Source organism: Megalopta genalis, chromosome 7 (genome assembly GCF_051020955.1).
Source record: "Megalopta genalis isolate 19385.01 chromosome 7, iyMegGena1_principal, whole genome shotgun sequence".
In the NCBI taxonomy this organism is placed as follows: Eukaryota; Metazoa; Arthropoda; class Insecta; order Hymenoptera; family Halictidae; genus Megalopta; species Megalopta genalis.
This window is the reverse complement of record NC_135019.1, coordinates 19,463,292-19,476,650: the sequence shown is the minus strand read 5'-3', so window position 1 is coordinate 19,476,650 and position 13,359 is coordinate 19,463,292. Positions and strand designations below refer to the sequence as shown.

The 13,359-nt window shown below is 37.0% G+C and overlaps 1 protein-coding gene across 2 annotated transcripts in view; it reads right to left on the bottom strand.

The window, feature by feature from the left end:
* p130CAS (Serine_rich_CAS and FAT-like_CAS_C domain-containing protein p130CAS) overlaps positions 1-13,359 on the bottom strand; it is a 162,121-nt gene that overhangs the window by 49,147 nt on the left and 99,615 nt on the right. Inside the window, exon 2 of one of the 2 annotated variants that reach the window (XM_033469348.2) lies at positions 5,906-6,055. In XM_033469348.2, the coding sequence (XP_033325239.1) occupies positions 5,906-6,055 (150 nt within the window). The remainder of the gene's footprint in view (positions 1-5,905; positions 6,056-13,359) is intronic. The other variant, XM_033469349.2, reaches the window with a different exon arrangement.

The following is a 13,359-nucleotide window of genomic DNA, read 5'->3' as shown; positions in this document are numbered from 1 at the left end:
CATACGAATATGAAAGCATATATATTTTCAATGAACAACATGCAATAAACGGGTGAACTAATCGCGTAAGTGACAAACACTTATAATTTAATGTATGTACTTTCGACAATACAATTTATACTAAATCAGCAGGTATACCAATACTTTTGGAGGAGGATGTATTTTTTCATTTACGCGACAACAGTTAGAAAAATTACGCGCGCGCGCGCGTTTATATATACTGAAACAAATTCTACTTAAAATACAATACCCACAGTTAATGCGACCACGCCAAAATAAATAAACATATAATGATAATAATAATAATCGTAATAATAATCATAATGATAATAATCATAATAATAAATCTTTTCGATTTTTCAATCACGAAATATATTACCGACATTATACATAATTTATAGAACGGCTAGCTCAGCTGTCAACAAGCCGGGCCGAGTTAATTACCATAATTCGTAGTTTCCGTGTGAATTTGTCTGTCATTCGGACGCGCGTCGACGATCGTCGCAAACGAGCGGGAGGCGAGCTCGCGTTCATTTTCGAAACGCGGCGCGGCGTGGCGGGCAGACGGTGGCTCTGTGTGTACCCAGCTCTACAAAACTGTTCATTTACCGTGGCATACGAGGCCAAAAACGACAATGGGGTCGGGACGAGCCCCGGCGCCATTACGGATCCTATTGACTCGCGACCGGAGAAAGGAGAAACCGGGGCTCGATCGCGTCCGCTTGCAACACGGCCGCATCTGCCGTTAATTTTCGTGCGGACGTGCGAGACAAATCGATTTCGAAGTCAATGACGTGTGTCCCGAAACCGGGCTCTGGGTACTTCCCTCGATCTTCGACTCCTAAACGGATACTTCGGACAGTGAGCTTTCGGTTCGCGTCGCCGATCCTGATAGAAACGTTTGCTCGATTCGAATAAATTCTCCTGTTCGATTCAAGTTTAATGGCCCGACCGCGTGATCCGATCACCAAATCGCTAAGATCCTTGCCGGTAACTGTACGTCTTTTTACAGATTTTCACGCTCTCGTTGGTTGTTTTGCACAAACTTGGGCCTCACTCGAATCGTTTCGAATAAATATTTATTTAAGACGATTATTCGAATGTATTCTTTTGAGTCGAATATTTTATTCGAACAACGATCATTCATTATTCGTCGTACATTATTCTTCCTGTTTATTTGAGTAATTCTTTATTCGAATAAATTATTCGCGTAATTCTTTCTCTTTATTCGAATAAGTTATTCGAATTGAGATTGCGGAATCATTTCAATAATAATGCGAATTATTGGAATTTTTTAATAATTATAGTTGGTCGTGTTTTCTTCTACTTATAAAATTATAACATTGCCGGTGCCCTTCTGTGCAGCCGTAGAAAGATTATTTAGTTATGCATCAACGTCTACCGAAGTCTAGTCTATCAAGTCTACCGAAAAGCAACAAACATTCCTACGTTACATTTAAACAAAAATTAATTCTGAAAAGGAACATGGAACAAAAATAAATCGACAAAACTACGAAAAAAAATACTTTACATCCCTTCATTTTTATTCAAATCGATTACTTTCCATATAAATTCCTGTACGAATAAATTCTTAATCGGATAAATTCTTATTCGAATAAGATCTTATACGGTTATCTTTTTATGTAGATAAATTCTTATTCGATAATGTTGAATAAAATTGTATTTGTCTTCATCTGTTATCTCTCATCCGAATAAAATTTCGCCCAACTCCTTCGTTTTGAACAAGTTGGTATCGGGACAAAATTTATTAGCTCGTGTCACGGGAAGTTTGCGGTCATTCTAAGCGAAGGAAAAATTACTTTTTCAATTCAAACGAACATCTCGATCGAATAAATTTGATTTATTTATATAGAAATTTTCCGACGCGTAACTGGCGAATATCTTTTTTAATCATTTGAGTGAGTCGAAGATGTGCTACATAGATGTTCTTAAATTCTTTTAATATTGTTATTGTTTTCAATTTGATCTACATGTTTTTATTATAAATGCATAAAGTCCGCAGTCTATATACATGTATAATTAATCGCTTGAACGATCGATGTGGAAGTTTTCTGTAACGAGACTTAGAATTTTAGTTTTATACATGTATTTAGTTTTATACAGGGTGTCCTAAAATTATGATATTTCCGCAAAATAAGAGATTCCTGAGATCATTTGAAGTAACTTTTTCCTTAGCGAAAATATAAACCGCGGCTCCATTTACGAGTTATTAATGAAAAACACTGACCAATTAGAGGCGAGATCAGCTGGCGCGCATCAGCCGAGCTCGCCTCTTATTGGTCACTGTTTTTTGTTAATAACTAGTACAAGAAGCTGTGGATTGTATTTTAGTTGAGGAAAAAGTTACTTCAAATGACCTTAGCAACCCCACATTTCTCAGAAGTACCATAAATTTTAAATAATTTAACCTGTATAATTAACTTTTGTGTAATTAACCTGTATAATTTGTTTCATAGAATTTTTTAAAAGAAGGTTTATGTTTCAAAAAATATTATTATACTTTTGTACGTACAATGGGACTTATTGCACTAAAGTTGCATTGCAGAAACGTAAAATTGCACAAACGCGAACAGAAACGAACAAATGTGTTAGCGAAAAATGCATGGAAAAATGCACGCTCGAGATGAATATCCGAAGGTTGAAATTTCATGGAAAAATTTCATTTGACGCCTTTGTCTTATTCCAGTCAAAGGAATTATTTTCGACCTGTCAATCACACAGTAGGCTGCCAAGCTTCTGGTGTGCATCGGATGAAGGGTCGAAACACGCACACAGGCGGGATTAACTGCAGTAACCCGTAACGAGGGGGCGAGTAATATCCTCGTAAACTTGCACCGCACGCTGCACCCTTGTTTTCCAATTTCTAGTTAGAACAGTGGCCACGGTTTCTTTGCAACGAACACCGCATGTGTTATATCGTGCCTTCTGTCTGTGCCCAAAGGGATCGATGTCGAGTTTCGACTTGCCGAAGTGAAACGGTGACTTCAAATGACAGCTCCCGGCGAATCCGAGAGGGAGTTTAGAATTACGAGGACAATAATTCTTTCGTGTGCGCTTTTTTCCTCGCGATGTTTACAATTTCGTCACTAAATTTTTGTTATTGGGTCGTTCAGAAAGTTGTTACGTTTTTAAAAAAAAATTTCGTTTTGTAAGCTTGTTAGAAAAGCACATGATTCAGTATTTTACGAATAAACGACGGGGCTACTACGAGATAAGATTTTGAAAAAAGCAGAAAAATGTCGGAAAGTTTTTTTTTATCTGAAACGTTAACAAATTGTCTTTTATTTTCTCGTGAAAGAACGAAACAACTTTCCTAATACTTTCTCAGCCAATAAAGTCTGGCATGAAACTGAAGTTAAACGTTTTATTCTTTAACGAATACACCGACAAGTAACTTCAATTGAGTTAAAGTTAATAAGTTAACAAGCTACACGCGCGTGTAATAAGTTTTTAATATAGAATTAATTATATTGGATTCAATTATACATTTTTATGATCAAGAGGAAGTAATATTATTTTTATTTCGTTTTCGTTCTGAGAATATTGTACATTTTTGGAGAAAAATGAATTATGAGATAAGAATTAATTAATTAAAATTAATTAACAATAATTGAAATTAATAAAATTAATTATGGTTTACAGATAAGATTCTCTTTTTCTGTAGGGGCAATTTAAATCTGTTTCGTCGTACGATATGCATACTTCAAAATAAATAAGCAAAATAAAACAACATGGAGATATATTATTTCTTAATAATTATATTAATTATATATATGTATATATATATATATATATATATATATATATATATGAGATATGTCAGAGATATGTCATTGCAAAGTTAAAATAGCTTTTACTAACTCATAAATATATATATATATATATTTATGAGTTAGTAAAAGCTATTTTAACTTTGCAATGACATATCTCTGTAGCAATTTTGAATATTTCAGTGCAAAATGGTTAGATATGATTTAAAAAATTTGTACATGGTCTGAAGAAATCTATGGTTAACAAAAAATTAAAAACCTGTAAATAGATTTTTTGAGTGCCTATTATGATAAATAGTGTATTGTATGGATTTAAGTGAAATGTTTACAAAGCTTCGTTTCTAATACAATAAAGGGATATTTTTTCGTTCTTAATATTCACGAGAATAAATAGAAAATGATTGCAAAATCTTAACAGTATATTATCACAGAAGCAGAACGATGCTTTACGTTATCCATCAACGGTGAATTCGAAGTGTTCCTTTTTTTAAAAAAAGCTAATTATTTTGCATATAGACTTTATATCGTTCGACGTTGTGCCGTTCGCGTTAAATTAAATTCATTCCCGTAAAAACAAGTACCGCTGAATCTCAAAACCGATTGATCGATTCGCAACCGAACTCACTCCTTTTAGGACCTAATGACACATATATTGAACTCGAAGCGACCCCAGCCGACGACACGATAAGAAAACAGTGCTCCATCGGGCACATCCTTTCAACCGATCGCATCAAATAAAAGACGTAAAAGGGGACAGAGAGGAGGGGTGTCCTTCGACAGAGGGCAGCCCGCGGAAGTCGCAGACGAGCGACGAGATTGCCGTAGGTCGTGAACCCTCGCGGGAATCTTTGGAGCAGATGTCGAACGCGGAAACGATCCAGCGGCCGGGTCGCAGCGCGAGAGGCTCGTTTCCTGGCGTTTCTGAGAGTCTTTACACGTATCCGAGGCCGCAGATGAAGATCTTAGATCGGAGACTGTAACGGTGCAGCCGCGCGCGTCCCATTTCCGCGATAATAATGCCGTGTCACGTGTCGCAGAGGAGGGAGAGACACGCTGCCGCGCCTTCCCTTCGCCATCCCCCTCTCGTTTCATCGCGGATGAGCGAAGCGCATTACACCGAGATGCATAAATAATGCGCCGGCCAACGACTATACGTCGGCTCACGTGTCTCCCGTTCAGCATGCTTCGCGAACTCCGTCAAACGTTAATTTTCACATTATAGGGAGATACATCACCCCGAATCGTTAAAAAATTGCTACAGTTTGATCATTTTTGTTATAGGTAAAATAAAAGACTTAGTCCTTCCAAGAGAATATAAATGAGCCGTTTATTTTGAAAGTGGCTTAAGTCGCTTCACCGTAATGAAAAGTGGTGATTTTTTAATGTTTATACGAAATTATTTATACTGAGAAAAATATCAGTATTCTGAGATAACAAATACAAGTAAATCTTCTCGAAAGTTAGCATCCATATTTTTAAACGTGTTAAAACGCAAACCCTTAAATATATCGACTTAAAAACAAAGTGACTTATGCCACTTTCAAAATAAACGGCTCAAATGTAAGATTCCAGCTTTGTTTTACGATTTTTTGACAGCGATAAGCGTACAAAAACGGCGGAGTTATCCGTTGTTTCTGAAACCCGTTCTCGTAGAACATTGTTTGCTTCAGTATATTTGAAATATAACGCTATCTGAAATAATATTTTAAACAGTCTTTACAATGAATCGAATATCTTATTCTCAAAAGTATAATTTTTCTAACAAGTGAGATATTATAATTAAAAAAAAAATTATAATCTTTTCGAACGAGTAAAGTATTTTTATCTTAAAAAACGCGTGCACGACGTAAAATAAAATTATTTATTTACAGTTCCGATCGTAGACTTTGCGGGTGAAAAATGCAAAATTTGAAATAACGAATCGTTATCATTGTTTCGAACTTTTAAACCGTTCGGTACTCGTTGATTCAATGAAATGTTTTCACGTATATATTTCGTTCGGTCAACTACGCCTATGGGCGCGATGAATAATGACTACGAACGGACTTGTTTAGCCCGCTCTGTTTCACCGGACAATGCGAACATTGAAAAATTTTGTTAGACGAGGCAATTACCTGTCTGCCGCGCAGGGCGCACAACCACCACCCTTCGAGGCCGGCAGTATTTTGCTCGAGTACCGTGAGCACGTCGCCCTTTCGGAAAGCCAATTCGTCGGGAGCTTCCGCAATATTGTCGTAGAGAGCCCTTGCCTTCACACATTTCTGCTGCAACAGAAAAGTGAAATAATTAATGCACCGTCGATAACGAACGAAGAAGTTTCTGTCGGGTTCGCGGAACATTTATTGAAATATCAGAAGATTACCTCGATATATTCGGTGACCTAAGTGAAAACAAACATTTGTTATTATTTTATCGTGTTCGCTGCTGAATTATCAACGCCAGAAATACACAGAATCAAAGTGTCGACGATTCGATGAAAATAAAGAGGAGAAATGCTGTTCAACTCTTCTAATGCTTTTAGAATCTGTAAATTCCAATGAAATTAGCTTTAGGCAGATGTATTGTAACAAAAACGATCTGTTTTTGAAAATGTGCGAAGAATCGTGTCATCGTCGTATGTGACCGTTATGATAATTTTGTAGTTTTCTGTTGCGGCCGTTTCGTTCGCACACAGTAACAGTTTAATTGAAATAATAAAACTAAATTATGTAATTAGAACGATTTAAATTGTGTTACACAACATGACAAATTCGCTTTATTTGAATTTCGTACATTATAACAATAGACACATATGAATTAAAATAATATTATAATACGTTCTTTAACACCTCGACATGAAAGTGATTTATTTTATAAAATAAAAACTGGATAAGGGGCAATTCTCTTTCAAGTTTACTTTATTAAATGTGCTCAACCGATCGCATTGTTTTATGACAATCTATTAAAAATAACGCGAGTAAATCAATCGTAGTTGTAATTGCAATGTAATGAAAGAAAAGAAGAAGTAAAAAAGGAAATGTAACGTGGCGGCGAATGTGCTGATTGCGACAAATTATCTTTTAATAGATCAGAAGATTCCGATGGTTTTTTGTTGATGCTATTTCGAGATGACGGAGAGCTTGAACACAGGATGACGATCATTTAAGACGAAATGCGAGTTACAATGGCTCTCGAGGAAACCGCGTTCTATGTCACCCGTATTCAAGTGAGTTCAATTGAAGTGCCTCGGCGAGCCGACAACAATTTCCCCACCATTCATAATTTCGTGGCAAACAGTGATGTCACGCGACGCGCCCGATGACTATCGCCGAGGAAAACCGGCGCCCTGGTGGTCTTCATAGAAATTGATGCACTCGTTCGCCAGCAAAGTGGACGAATAACGGCGGACATTCCTTTTCTGCTGATTAAAAAGTCGATTCGTTTAACTGAATGAAAGCCAATGTGTGTCCCCTAATTCATTTCACATCTGGAAAGTGGACAGGACAATTCAATATTTACTTTTCCGAGTTCGAATTCTTGTTTGAAATACTTTCCCGATTATCGATCATTGTTAATCGATATTTGAAAACCCGAGTTTAATACAGTCAATGAATTCCATTAACGGATGATTCATTAATAATGACCGGACTGTGGATTTTTATGCAAAATAAATATTGCCTAAGCTAATTGTGAGAAACTTAAATCCCATAAAAATGTATTTCCTCCGTTAGTCAGTTTAATAAGTTTAATAAGTTAATATTCTTCAATTCTTCTAATTTCTTCACAGTTTTGTATTTAAACTAGTGATTTTAATTATGACACACGTCTTTTGCTTCGTCTACTTTTAGTTTTAAACACCGATATATCAAGAATTGATGTTTAATCGTTTTGACTTAATATGATACTTTAATATATAAACATGTAACAAAGTACATGTACAAAGTATAAATAAATAATTTTTTAATAGATCGCTAGAATGGGTTTCATAAATGTTAACAATTGAATTGTATCAATGGATAATATTAAACAATGATTGCATTGTACGTCTTCGGTCTCGAAATAAATTGCAACGTGTGCAATAAATTCTGATTACTGGAAAGTTAAAATATTAATTAGCGGTAATAATTATAGTAATATTAGTGCGTAATTAAGTTGTCAGGGGCGGTACTATCTTGTAAATTGATAAAGTGCTGTGCAAATTTCACTTAATTATTCGCATTAAAAAGCAGGTCGCAGAGGCGGTCGATTTAATTTTATGATAGCGACGCGAAAGTTACATCACAGTGACACATTTCCCAATGGAACTTGGGAGTACTTGTAAGATTGATTGTATCTGTTCGGTAAGTTTCCCGACTATTTTAAAAACATACGCAATAACTGCAAATTATTGATCGATATCAATAATATTAATAATATCAATGAATTGTTCACTCGACAAACAAGTATACCAATCTTACAGTTTAGTGTATTCTTCGTGTCTAATACAATTAATATACAACTGAATTCTCCGATTGGTCGAGCAAATGTAATTTAATTACGATATAATTTTATTCTCCGATACGAAACTATTTTCCTAAAATGAAGAAAATACGCAACCTCTTACAGATCTAAAAGAAATTCAATCATTTGTTTTTGATTAAATAAAATTGTTTCTGTCGCGAATCTTTTTCGAATGAAATAATTCAATCACTAAAATTCCCAAGCACGGAAAAATTCGCCTATAAAACAGAGAAGAGAACGGAATAACTAGAACTGCGATAGTTTATCGCAGTAGTGAAAGTGTCCGATAAGCGCAGATCAAGGAAGTTTCGTGTATTATTAGGACACATAAACGGACGAGCGGTATAAATCAAACCGACAGTATAATTACCGATTTCTTAATTGCCACGTCCTGTACACGGTATCCCCTTCGAGCAGCATCGATAATTGGCCCGCAGTTTCGTCACTCTGATTAATCACGGATTAACGACGACATTTCCGTTACGTTGACTGTGCGAGCCACGAAGTCGGACGAAAGCGTGGCCGGAGGTTTTAATCAAGAAGTAATTAGCACACGGCGCTACGTGAGTGACTGCGGCCGGCCAGCCAATCGAATGTGATCGCAAATTAATGTCGGATTAGCGCAAAGTAATACAGTTTATACGTTTCCTTCCCACGATGACGCGTTACGTACAGTAAATTCTTCCTAATTGATGCTCAGATTGTGTACAAAAATGGACAATTTGGGGAGAGGAGATAGTTACCGATTTTATAGTTATATACTGGTTTTTATAGTTACCGATTGTCGACAATTATAAAAACGAGCCGCAAGGCTCGAATAATCGTATCTCCTCCTTCAAAATGGTTAATTTTCGTGCACAATCTGAGCGTCAATTAAGGAAAATTTACTGTATCGTGAATTTCGAATACAATGGCAATGACAAACAAGCACAATGACAGAAACCTTTAAATTCGACGTTGACTTTCGCACTAATAGTTACTTATGTTATTCATTTATTTATTAATGCTTCAATCCAAATTATTATTTAGTGAATTGTTGTTACTATCGATAACTATCGATTGGTTCTCCGTCTTTACTGTCCAGTGTAGAATCGCTAGACAACGTATCTTTACGTAAAGTAGAAGATATCTGCACGAATTGCAGAACATATAAATCTAATGCAATGTTGTTTCTTTTTTAAACTATTTTAACCCTTTGCACAGTGAAGCTATTTTAGTTCAAAATTCCAAAGATGTTTTCCGATCTACAATACTTTCATTTTATATGATTCAATGCAATTTATGCATATGACATAGTGTCTATTTGCAAGTCAATACTTGCAGTTTCAATAGTTTTCTAAATACAAACAAATCCGATACTGTTGAAATCATTTTGAAAAATAGTATAACAATTTTTAGTGGCGTCTCAGACTCACCCACTCGAGTGTGAATGGTTAATAAATTGAAATTAATATACATCGACATTCTTAGTTTCCCTCAATCTTTCCACTATCTCATACTATTAGATGCCTAAAGTCTGCAATATAAGGATCGCTCTTCGAATTCCTTCAATTCCAGAACAAAAGGAATGCAACTTTTTTGCAAGCAAACGAACGCAATCCCGTAACAAGCGTCGGGGACGTGAAATAAATTTCGTCCCGGACATCAAGGACCACCCCATCGTGCAGTCCTCGATTCCCAAAAGGCCCTCTAATGGGAATGTTAGGGAAAACGTATCCCATGTTTGGAATAACACCGCGCGACGGAGCTCTGGCACCGCATAGCGCGAGTTCGCGTGCATGCACGTTGAAATACGAGGGCCCCTGGACAACGCCGTATCTACACACACCCGCGGCAACATGTTTGTGCAGGTGCATCCGCGGCTTGCACAGGTATGCGGTCCCTCCTCCTCGATGGAAACCCCCCGCCGCCCCTCGCGCGCACATGCGTAACAAAGGACGCATTATCAAGACACAATGACGCCGATTCGCTCGCTCACGCCCCCGCGACGCGAATTTTAATCGAATTAAGCAGGACCGGACCGATCATCGACGCTGCTTTCATCCGGATTAGCCAGGGTTAATGCGCCGACAATCGCGTTTCGTTAATGGCGTGCTATCCTCTGCACGAATCTTCGCAAGCCGTACCACTTTGTATACACTCGCGCAGACTTGTGCGAAATCAAAATTGTCATCTGTCTCTGCATTATTATATTGTTAGAGAAGTTGTTCTGCTAATGCTTTTATCAATGATTCGGATTTATCGTCGCAAACAACTTTATCTCCTTACCGCTTGATCACCTCCAAAGCATTTTCATGTCGCATCGTGCTTTTTGATTCAGCATTTCTCTATTTGTACCTTTCATTGTGTACCGTCTCCATGTATACCGAGCATTGATACTGGCTGTTCTGTGCTGCTTTGTTAGAATGACAATGCTGAATTAATTTAGTTTCGATTCTTTCTAATATAATTTACACTGATTTATAGATTTATTCGAAAAAGCAATTACAGTTATCTACCTGTCATAAAACGAATTACATTCTGGAGTGATTTCGACAATTTTATGGGTTAGATCTACTTCATGGGTGGATTATATCATGTTTCCAGACGTTAATGACCAAAACCATAATTCACGTCGTCCGTATTTCACATGTGCAATAATTTCGTTTGTCGTCATTCCTTCACAAAAATTTGTTAGAAATATTAGGTCTACCGGAAAGTTCTGTCCGTTTTTGAATTGAAATATAACACAATTTTCATACATTTAATAATATTTATTGTAGAACATACTTTCCATCGTCACTTACGACTTCTTGCCAGCGCGATGGCAACTTGTAAATGCCATTTTTAAAAAATGATTTATTTTTAGAGGCGAAGAACTCAACTAGTGCTTGGTTGACATCAGCTTCAGTTTTGAATTTTTCTCCTGTGAAAAGTTTTGCAAAGAGAGAAACAAGTGATAATCGGAGGGTGCTAGATCTGGGCAGTACGGTGGATGCGACAGAATTTCCCAGCCTAGCTCTGCGATTTTCTGACGAGTCGCCAAAGCAGCATGTGGTCTGGCATTATCATCGGTAGCCATGTTTTCACGATCGCGTCTCACTTAATAATGACATGAGACATCTTTGTTTCAGTTTATTTAGGAGAGTACATGCGTGTAAATGCAATGATAAAGAGAGATAGTCATATATGTCTCAAATCAACATGTGCATATGCATTGAAACTTGAAGTGACACTATCGGACAAAACTTTCCGGTAGACCTAATATATCTTAATATTATATATATCTTAATATAAATGTCATACTCAATAAATTACCAACACTTTATTATATGTTAAAATTATTATGCAACTAATTACGGACACTTATTTCGTAACTTTCCATAGCGATTAAAGTAATCAAGGCTACACTCTATGGTATGTGTTAACGGTGGCCAGCTCGAGAACGAAACATAAAACCGCGGTTCCGATGTCGGTATTTTGTTATCTCAGCCTGTAGACCGAGTCCCTAAAATATCGGCAACAGGGAGTCGAACAGGGCCGTGTATCGATCCTATTTTAAGAAGGATCATTCGATCGCCCGACGTAAGTCGTCGAAGAATGCAGCCTTGCCCCATAAAAGGGGGCCCGGTCGCAACGTCAGCCCAGTCTGACAGGTACACCGGCACACAGGCCCACTCAGGGAGTACTCACGACCTTTCGAACTGACAGGTTTCGGAGCACAATCCTATGGTTAAAGCAATCCAAACCGGGTCAAGCTGTGGTATAGCTGTGGCGCTCTCGCGCAGATCCAGCCGCGTGTAGTATATCTGCGACTCGAATAATTATGCGACGAACTTCCGCAATTAGGCGGTTCTCGACGCATTACCGGACCGGCCACGAAACGCCGCAAGCGAAATTACCGGACTAAATTAATGTTGCATCTTCGTAATTGATGGTATGGCCCGACGGGTTAACTATGTGATCGAGATTTTCCTCGGCGCGTGTTCAAAAAACGCATGAAATACGTCGAATCGATAAAAATTTGTCCCACAAGATATGTACTCTATTTTGTAAATGTGCTCAATTAGCCAGTCAGCTGTGTTCGACGAGTATACTCGTCATGAAGATGTGGCAGTATTTTGTGTCATGACAAGTATACTCGTCGTGCGTAAGAAATAATGACCATTGGCTATTTAAATTGTAATTTTAGTGAAAACAAAAATGTATTCTCAAATTTCAAGATGTTTAGAATATTTTGAGGCCAGGCCAGATTAAAACGAACAAATAAAAATATGAATAATTATATGAATAATTCACGATATTGACGTGCAAAGTGCCATTATGTATCGTTCCTTGCTTTGCTGAATACCACTCTACTACAGCAACAATTTAAATTTTAAACTTTGACTTTTCCTGCGTTTTTCGTTTATTATATATGTAGTATATGTTAATATCAAAACAATAAGTAAATATTAGTGATAAAATTGTTAATTTTATCAAATAAAACCGTCTTTTTGATTCAATATTTTAACAGCGATACTTGCTCTGTGTTTGACGAGTACACTCGTCATTCTAAAAAGGAGGCGTCACAGTTAACTGGTTAAAGTTATAATAAATATGTAAATATGTTATTAAGTTGTCATATAATAAATTAATAAAAAATTGTAATTGTATTCTTTATTATCATATGATATAATAGCAATAAATTATTTTAGGCACAACCTGATATCCTTATAATTAAGAGATGATCGACCTTTCTTAATACAAACGTACATTACAATAAAAATATGGAGAGATCCAAATGAATATAGTCTCGTAATTTTTATAAAACGGTGCAAGTTTTTCGGTTATTTTGTGAACGACATCGGAAACACAAAGAAACGAAAGAAGCGTATCACGATCGACCGATCTCGAAAAGATTCTCGTTCGACAGTGTTTCGTGGGAAACTAGCGGCGATGTCGTTTTCCGTGGTGCAGGAGCGTGAGCCCGTAAAAATCGCCGATTTTAATCTTCATTCGAATCGCGTACGCTTTTCAGGCCACGGCTCAATGCTTGAAAAGACCTTTTTACGGTGCGAAACACCACGGACGATACACGGGACGGCCGCAGAACCTACGCAGACACATC